Genomic DNA, 9,870 nt, shown 5'->3' with positions numbered 1-9,870 from the left:
TGGAGGTTACAGCAAATTCATGTTGCAAATACAATCTAGCACATATGCAGAGATTTTGCTGTATTAAAATGAATATAATAGAAAACAGAGGAAATTGTTATAGCCCTGGATTTACTGTGAGATCAGGCCAGAATTTCTTTGTCTTGTTTTAAGTAACTTTCTTCTACAAGAAAATATATACATAGTAATGAATTCAGGTAGAAAGTGAATATTATTTTGAGAAGAGGAGCATATCTGAGGCATTTAATTATTCTTATTTTTCTGCCTCAGAAAGGAATTAGGAAAAAAGAAGATAAAAATATACCTCGCAGTAATTTAATAATATATCTTAGTGTAGGCATTGAAGGAATCGACCGTTCAGCTACACTCACACAACAACTACTCACATATCAGATTAGACCTGGTTCCGTAATTCTGTTTTCTAGCATAAAGCCAGTTCCTATTTGGAATGAGGCTAAGACATTCAATCTATACTACTGTGGATGTTCAGGAGCTGGGTTTTGCTCTGCACACTGTGAAGGATCAAAAGGACGTTATTTTCTAAGTTACCAGGATATTTTTTGTTGTTCTTGATTATTTTTTTGCGCTTCAGAGAAGTGACTCTTGTCCTAGAGGACTACCAAACTGATACTATCATGTGAACATCCTTCCTGTTTTAAATAAACACACTGAATGTTGATCACTGTGCAAAACCAGATGTCTTGAGTCATGCTTTATAAATTTTAAAGGGTTCTGCCTTTAATAGGGTGGACTTCTATAGTCTGTGTTAATTTATGGCTTAACTAGCAGACTGAACAAATACACGTTAAAAAAAGATAATTTGTTTTCTTAATATTACAAATCCAGCCTCAGTTGTGGAGGTTTTGCTCTTGTTTTTTTCCTAGCTTGCATATTTTCTATTCTAAAAAAGAAGTATTGATTGTACGAATAAAATTCATCTTACTCTTCCATAGGTTATTGACTCTTCAGTGAGTAGGGGGTAAAATGTGGTAATGTACGCATGTCATTTTTAATTGAGTAAATACTCAAGAGTATGATTTTATGAAAAAAGGAATTTTGCTGATTAAAAAGCACCATATACTCATTTTTTGGACAAGGCTTTCAACAGAAGAGAACTGGAGTGGCAAAATATCAGTGGATAAGTGTGTACAACAGGATGTGCAGCATATTCTTTCCAAAGTAAAAGGTAACTTGCTGTGTTCTCTGCAACATTTTCTTCTGCCTTGGTGCATATCTGCAGATGTATGACAGAAGGATGTAAGTAGTGGGAAACTCCTCTTGTGCAGACCCTTTCTTGCTGTCACTCAGTTTATATAATTTTTTCTAAAGAAAATAAGGAGACAATAGTGATACAAAATCCATTATAGGTCTAACTGAACCATGAGGTTTAAGTTGGTAAACACAAGATTGTTTTGTTTTGCTCTACAGCATAAGGTAATTTGAGTTGGATGCATGGTTATGTAGACTAAGATCCTCAAAAGCAGTTCTCTCAAGCTTTCAGTCCATTTATACATGCAGAACAGTGGCGGCTTCTCTAAGAGCATAAAAAGTAGAAAGAGAAGGAAAGCAATGTACCCAAGTACGTCTTACATTTTTCCCTAGAGGTCTGTGCTAGCAAACCAAATAAACTGGTTTTGGGAATGAGGCTGCAGTTTTCCAGAACTGAAAAAGAACCGTGCCAAACTGGCAAAATGCAAAGCATTTCTGATTTGTGGTGGTTCCAAGGCAGCAGACAATGAATTATCAGTTAAAAGTGAGGGTGTAAAATCAAATTCAGTGGGGAGCAAAGGGGATCATGATGGCACGTAAGAAATGGCATCTTTCCTTATGCATGTAAAATCTGTGCAAGTGGGTTTTGTGGTGTGTGGTTTGGGGTGGTTCATTTTGTGGGTTTGGGGTTTGGTTTTGTTTTGTGGAGAGTAGCTTAACACAGAAGATATGTTGAATAATAAGGATTTGCTTGGTTGTTTTATTTGAATTTGTTTGGAAAATATCTGCAAAGTAGGGAGATGAATGCAACTGAGCAGATGAGACTTAGTTGCTGGGACTCTTTAACTCTTTATTTACGTTTCTTAAAAAGAGAGGAAATCTGGAAAGTAGCCGTTTTGGAAACTCTTTTAAAAGAGTTTAAAAGGAAGAGGATTAGCTGGATAAAATAGCAAATATAGGGAACATGGACTGCTTGTTCAGGAAGGCTGGAAAGAAAAGAAGGGAAAGAAGATGGCAATACCAGATGGGAGAGATTCTCAGTGATAGTATCTCATATATTTAGTCTTTTAAATGAGTGGGTATCCTCAATCTCTTCTTTGTGTATTTTCTTCCTATTTTGATTCTTTCAAAATGAATTTTTGTTTATGTATCTTCCGTTCAGATTTACTTACACTAGAAGATTTTTCAAAGTGCCTAAGTTCTCAATTTGTGTCAAACTCCAGGTTATGAAACAAGAAACATTTTGTTTCTGAAGATTAGGATCTTAGTTCTGAAGATTAGGATCAGAAGTTTACTCGGAGCCAGTGATGCAACAGTAAATTATGTTTAAGCTTTCCCAGCTGAGTGACATTTTTATAGGAAGTATGCAGTTGCATTAACTTCCACATGTAGCCCTTTCCTGGTCTCTAGGCACCATTTTCTACAGTGAATTAGAGAAATCCAGAAGATAAATGGCAAATTTGTGTATCATCATAAGTAAAGCCTTCAGCTAAGAGAATATCTTTTCAATAATAATAATAATAAAAAAGCTGTGTCTGGAAACCAATGCTAAATGGAGATTTCCGTTTAGTAAAGAGTAAATCAATATGCCTGGACCTGTGCACAGGTTTGAAGAATAGTGCATGCAAAGTCTGGAAACAGGTGGGGAGTGTACCATTATTTTTTTTAAATCACTTCTCTCAGATGACTTCTGCTGCTAAAGTTTTACCACTTGTGGTGGATACCACTTCATGCCAAAGATCTGATCTTGTATTGCTGGCCATGTCTCGGTTTGAAAAATGAAATACATAGTTGAGCATTACTAGCGTGATGGTCTTACTAGAGCCTTTGTCGTCAATTATTGTTCTCTTTATCTCTCGTGTAAACTGAAGAATAAGGAGGCTGAAATCAATAGCTCCAGAAAAAATAGAATAGTAACCAGTCTCTTGTATATTTGGTGGAGAGAGATGATAAGACCAAAATGATACTGTCATTTCTCCTCCCTCTGTTCTAAACTGTTGCATTAGTACTATGTTTTGCTGTGCCAGAAATTACCAAGGAGACTGCTCAAATGAACAGAAAGAACAAGAACTTAATTCCACTTTATCTTTTTCTCCTTGCTGAAAGCACTGACAAAGTAGTAGCCCTTGTCTTTCATTGATAGATAGCTGTACTCCTCCTATAGCTTGAGTTTATATTTGAACTGCGATCTTTTACATCTTTACAGCACTGCATTGCAGTGGTGTAGGTAATGCACAGGCAATGCAAGTGTGCCACAGTCCTTTGGCCAGAAGGGCCCTGGTGCCAAGCAGGAAAGAAAGTGGGAGCGAGCACTGGTATTTGTCTGAATTGCCTTGACTGCTGAAGACGTCAAATATACCCAGATTTACTTATGTCTTCTTTTGTTTTCTTTTGTTTGTCTGCTGCTTTTTACAGTTGCCTCGAAAGGCTGCTCAAATAAACAGAGACTCATTCTTATTGTTCGCAGGTTTCCAACCTGTACCTGTACGACAGTGTGCTCATGCTGGCCAATGCTTTCCACAGAAAACTGGAGGACAGGAAATGGCACAGCATGGCAAGTCTGAACTGCATGAGGAAATCCACCAAGCCTTGGAACGGAGGACGATCCATGCTAGAGACTATTAAGAAGGTGAGAATAGACAAACCGCAATTGTGTGAGCAATTGAAAGAGTTGCTTCCTTCTTACTTGAGATTAGCTTTTGAAGAGGTATGTGACCTCTATTCGACTTTTCTTTGATTTATTGCAAGTGATTTACAACTACCAGGCATGATATACAGCTATTAAAAAAGCAAATGATTTATTACAAACAAATTACACACACTGCAGTGTTGCTTCAGTGGTGCGTGTTCTACTCCTGTTGTTCTCATAGCTACCTTCTGTGGAGGTAGTGTGATTAGGAAGTCATACATTGACATGTGCGTGCATCATAATAATTTCCCAAGAGAAGAAATAAAGGAGCTCAAGGCACCAATGAACGATAAGGTTTAAGACTTAAGTTCCACTTACTACAGCTCAACTAGCTTCATAAGTTAGCTGAGCATTGGTAAGTATTTGTATAAGTATTTGTGGCCACAGCAAAAGAGATCTGATTTAGCTAAGTTGTCGCTTATATTTACACTGTCTTGCAGCATGTTGAATTACTCAGATATGGACTGTGGCTTTGCAGATGCATGGTAACTTCTTGTATGAAAGTTATTTGATCGCAAATACTAGTGGAAAAAAATACTAATTTTTACTATACTAACTTTAGCAATTATTCAGAAAAAAAAGCCCTGTTTCCCCATATATATTGATGGTTTTCCTTTAGTAAAATGATGCAGTTCGATCAAGTGTTATGTTACACTCTGATCAGTCCTAATAACGCCATCCTTTGTTGCCAATTCAAACTTTAGTGTCATTTCAAGCTTCTTTGCTACAAACCACAAATCAAACTCTGTGATACTTTCACAGAGAGGTTTTCATAATACTTAAAACTTTATCTTTTCTTCATGCCTCTCTTGGGAGCACAGCAGGCATACACTCTATCTTTTGGAGTTGGAGTTCATGCCTTTGTATTCGACCCCAGGATTGAACCTGTTGCCCTCAGTTACCCCAAAAGGGCTGTCGCCTCAGGGTCCACCAAACTCCTCCTTTTCTTTGGGGTCTATCTCTGTGAACTTTGAAGACCTGAGATCTGATGTTTTTCTTTTTCCACACAGTGGATATGTTAATGCTAAAGTAATTTTCTAAAAAAAAAAAAAAAAAAAAGCTTTTGTCTGGCACTATGTTTGAGCTATTGGACATGTAATTGCCACATTTAAATTCACTGTAAACAATTTCAAAGCAGATTTGGCATACCTTTAATGAAGAGGAGTGTTTATAAAGACAAATTTGTTCTATTCTGAAATTTCTGAAATTTGTTTCTTTAGGGCCATATAACTGGGCTTACTGGTGTTATGGAGTTCAGAGAAGATGGCGCCAACCCCTATGTTCAATTTGAAATACTGGGCACTAGCTACAGCGAAACATTTGGCAAAGATGTGCGGAGGGTAAAGATATGCTGCTTCTTTCTCTCTTTTGTTTTCCTCTAAATGATATACTTTCTACTTCACAGGAGAAAATGTAATTCTTTAGGAATGAATTAGTGCTACACTGCAGAAGAAATTTACTGTAAGAAAAATATTTTCTAATACCTTACACACTTAAATCTTGAAATCTAATTTTATATTGGTAGGCAGGAGTCCTAGCAAGGCAAATTGTTTCCATATGTGTGGTAACGATGCAGTGCCATAATGATACTGTGGACATAAATAGTGAAGGCTGCACAATTCTGCTCATGTACTTTATTGTTAATTAAGATATAATTGATGTAACTGGCACTTGTCTTAGTAAGGAAGCTAACTGAGAATATAAATTACCTAAAGACACAAGATGTTTCAAAGTATACCTGCTGCAAGAATTTGAGATAAATAAATAAAACCTCTAGAGAAGGTAATTTCCAAAATGGATGATGCTATATTGTGTAAAGTAAAAGATGACCTATCAATGGTAGCTTGTGGAACAAGGACTGATGGGGATTAGAAGGCATTTAGAGTGGCTCCATGGGGTTACTAACGTAAATTGTCATGGGCTGAGAAGGCAAGTAGGAACATGTTAATGCAGAGGGTATGCTCGGAAAATACCTGAAACTCTCAACTGAACAGGGAGATTCCCATTGGAACCCAAGCTACGAAATGTCCCTAAACTGGTCAACTGGTTGAAATACAGGCATTGCCACTGTATGGTCAGTGGGTCCTACATTAAGCAGAGCTGAACAAAGAGGATTCCATGAAGAATTAAAATTTATGACATTTTCTGTTTTCATTTGACCATTGGTTTCTGTGTTTGTTTTGATTCACCTGAATTACATGACCCTAAATGGAACAAACAAGCAAATAAGTTGTGTTTACATTATCATCTTAAACAGCTAAACCTGAGATTCTTTCAGAGTCTAGATTGGTACGAGGATTCTGGACAGGGAGCCAAAGGCTTGCAATATCTGTTAGAATTCAACAGAAGGAAGAGAAGTATTTGAAATGCATAAAGCACCAGGAGATATAATTGAAAAACTTCTGTTGAGAAAAAATGTCTCTGAAGACTTCAGACTGGCTAGGCACCCTCCTGTATTGTAACGGTCAGAAAAGGCTATTTCTCAGTCCACTTTCATTTCTAGAAGATTTCTACTGCAAATGAGGAACTCTAACTTCCAAACGCTACCTGAATGATGAAAAATTATCTAATTTTGGAAACAGTGTTGCCTATTTAAGAGAACAGAGTTGGCTTAGGAGGTCTGGGAAGCCATTCAGGTTCATAAACAGAAGTATGAACCTCCCTTTACGCAGAAGTATGCAAACCAGAAGTGTCCGATGCCATGTGAGATGCTGTGGACTGTGTGTTTCCTGCTGTGTTTCTAGCTGCCACTACAGAAAGCATGAGTGTCCTGTCAGTGCTCTGTTATCCCTAGCAGATGGATGCCATGGGGCGTTGGAGTTTGGTTCCATTTTGTTACAGAATTCCCAGGTGACTTTGAATAAGTCACGTAATCGCTTTATGCTTCAATTTACCTTTCAGTAAAATTGCTATCATCACACTCAAAACAGGTTTGAGGCCTTAAAGGGAAATTAAGATGTGTGAATATACATTAGTACTTTTTTTTTCTAATGTACATTTCAAATATGGTAACACATGTACAAAAGCTCTCATTTCAGTATGTGTAGCACACTGACCAAATTGAGATATCATCCACATGTGTGAAGTGGAGACAGCTAAAATGTCAATCAAAAGCTACAACAGGGCAAAAAAAATAGGTAAAATTGCTAAAACGGTTAAACTGATAACTACTGATCACTTTTGATCCCTAATATGTTACTTTAGGATTAGTTGGTTAATGTAGAATGGCTTAACTTTTTGGATGTTTAATGCAGAACATTATACAGTTCCCAAAATGAAAGGGAATATAATTCTAAATGGGTAAAAAGTTACTGGCTTTGGAATACTTCTCCCACCTAAAAGCAAGTTCTGAAAATTATCTTTTTAGCTTAATATAGAGAGAGAGTAAAAAGTCAGTAATATGCTAGAGAAGTCTATAGAAGAACTTGGAAGAGATGATATTTCTTAGAGCAAAATTACCATGGAACTACTGGTATTCAATTATTTGGACAGCCTGACTTTTTATTATTGCAGCAAAAATATGTTACAGCTCAGAAGTACTTTTAAAAGCCCAGGAAGTCATGCTTGTCTCATTCATATTACTTGAGTGAGAGATCAATTCTGATTTATTGTCAGTTGTTTCCATACCAGCCTTTCCTCAGGTCTAGCTGTGGAGGAACGCATTTGTGGTGAAAAACAGAGGGTTGGTTCTGCATGGTTTTCTTTTCCTCTATATGGAGAGCATCTGGAGCTATTCACCCCTGCCCTGCCCCTACAAAAAACCTTTGCACTTAGGTTCTGTGACAAAGTAGGGCAAAGAAGTACAACATTGAGTGTTGAGCCTTACAGGGAATCCAGTCAAAAGCTAGTGGACTTTTAATACTCAACGTCCCTTAGAAAGTTTCTTGGAGATCATTTCCACCAGAAAGACTCCTAGGAGGACATCCAAGACAGTAACCCAAATCTGGCAGGAATTTTCAGGGCCTTTCTGTAGAGGCATCTTGACTCTTCCCAGTCTGGTCTTTCTGCAGACAATTGTTCCTTCCACTAGCTGTGATTGAGTTAGGAGTGCAAGTCAATATATATTTGCTCGCTTAGTGTATACCTTCTCCTTTATTCCACAAGTCTAACACCATATTTTTGTGGTAAAGGCTGATAGTGGATTTTGTGGATTTTGTGTGTGTGTTTTCTTCTTCCTTTGTTTGGGCATACTTTAGTGAAAGGGAAACTTTGGAAAATGTTCTCATTTCTTCGGTTTAAACATAAAAGAACAGGGCATGTCCCTTAAGCTATACCACCTTGCTTTACAAAAGGCTCAGGTGATTGCCTTCTTTTGACTGTGTGCATGTGGAGGTTGAGAAAGCATGGTGCGTTCATGCTTAAAAATAAAAGCGATCAGTGTGGTGACTTATCAGGGCATTTGAAAGCTGAAGGATAAAATTGTCAGAGAAACTGAAAAGGCTTAAATGCCTGGTGCTTGACGATTGCCAGCGTGATTTATGTTCCTAAGGTCTGTAAACACCTTTAAAAATAGCAACCTGAGCATCTGTATATTTAAAAAAAAAGAAAGGAAAAGAACAGGATATAAAGAGGGTGTGTGTATGCATCAAATTCGGCACCTGCCTTAACTTCTGGAATTACTGAGTTACTCACCAGTGAATGGTCTTCCTCTGAATTTAGAGTTACCAGCATGCTTCTTTCTTTTTTCTTCTCTTTTAAATTCTTATTTATTAGTCCTTTATGAATATTTTTTTTTACCTACATGGATGCGTAAAGCCTCTCTTGTATATTTACATTTTTATGTCTTCTACCTTAAGCTTCCTGAGCCTGTGGTTCATTCCCAGCACTGGCAGTGGCTGGGAGCGATCGGGACATCATTTTGCTTCATTGGCTCACTGTCCCCATCTGTAGCATGGAGTTGAGGGTACTTGCCTGCTTTGTACAAAGTTTTAAAGTCTGATAGAAAAAAAAAAAAAGGCTCTAGCAAAAACATTTAGCTGTTAATATTAAGAAATTGAATGAATCATAGTATTAAAACCTGTGTAGTCCTAGTTGTATGAGACCATTGCTTCAGAGCCTGTTTGGAATTTTCAGTGGAGAACTATATCCCACTTCCACAGTACAAAGGACATGAAATGGGAAAGGTGGTCCGGACTATGTTAATTTCCTCCTTATTGACCATCTATATTATTAGTTCTTATTAATGAAAGCCTTGCTGCAACTTTCAAAACATCTAAGCTGGTTCATATTATGTTTCTGCACTTGAGTAGATTCCACACAATATAATAGTTCAATGATCCAGCTGTGAGAGCAAAAATAAGGGAGTCAGGACTCCAGGGTGGTATTCCTAGCAGCTCTATAACTCAAGGGAGCTCTTGAGGTGTAAACCTATTTGTTCTCGCTTGCCTATGTACGCAGGGAATATCGCAACAGCTAACTGCCCTTGTAGGGATGGGATTAGGCTTAGTTAGATAATGCCTGTAAGGAGCTTTATGATTATCTTCATCCTTGCCAGGAAGATCTTCTGTAAGAGTGAAATGATATTGTTATTTAGTTTATTTTATGACAGGGATCATATTTTTTTATAAAGCAATCTGCAATCCTTTCCCAAGCTTGCTGTAATGAGGACTTAATTAATGGTTTACACACATACTGTATTTCATAAGAAACATTCTGTTCAAAATGATAATGTTTACCATTGGTTATTCATTTCTATCAGTTGGTATGTTTTCATTTTTTTAAATTAGATTTTCTTGAAATATCATCTGTTTCATGAAAAGTCATACTTGTTTCCTCCAGCACTTCTGAGGCAGATTGCAAAAGTCACTGTAAGTAGCTTTGTGATATGTTTCACAGTTGTTGAAACCCCATTTTTGAAGTCTGATACAGTGCTTTAATTGGGATCATTACTTTTAGACAGAATCTCATCATCATCATCATGAGAAATCCTATGCTTCTTATTCAATGCAAAAAGGAACTGTATTTTTAGGGGT

General features: G+C 37.2%; 1 protein-coding gene across 1 annotated transcript in view; it reads left to right on the top strand.

Moving 5' to 3' along the window:
* GRID1 (glutamate ionotropic receptor delta type subunit 1) overlaps positions 1 to 9,870 on the top strand; it is a 315,745-nt gene that overhangs the window by 213,188 nt on the left and 92,687 nt on the right. The window contains exons 5-6 of the mRNA XM_009637022.1: positions 3,677 to 3,838; positions 5,119 to 5,238. Of these exons, the coding sequence (XP_009635317.1) occupies positions 3,677 to 3,838; positions 5,119 to 5,238 (282 nt within the window). The remainder of the gene's footprint in view (positions 1 to 3,676; positions 3,839 to 5,118; positions 5,239 to 9,870) is intronic.

The sequence above is a fragment of the Egretta garzetta genome, unplaced genomic scaffold (assembly GCF_000687185.1).
Source record: "Egretta garzetta isolate BGI_Z169 unplaced genomic scaffold, ASM68718v1 scaffold204, whole genome shotgun sequence".
NCBI lineage: Eukaryota > Metazoa > Chordata > Aves > Pelecaniformes > Ardeidae > Egretta > Egretta garzetta.
Note: the sequence above shows the minus strand (reverse complement) of the source record. Positions and strands in the feature narration are given on the sequence as shown.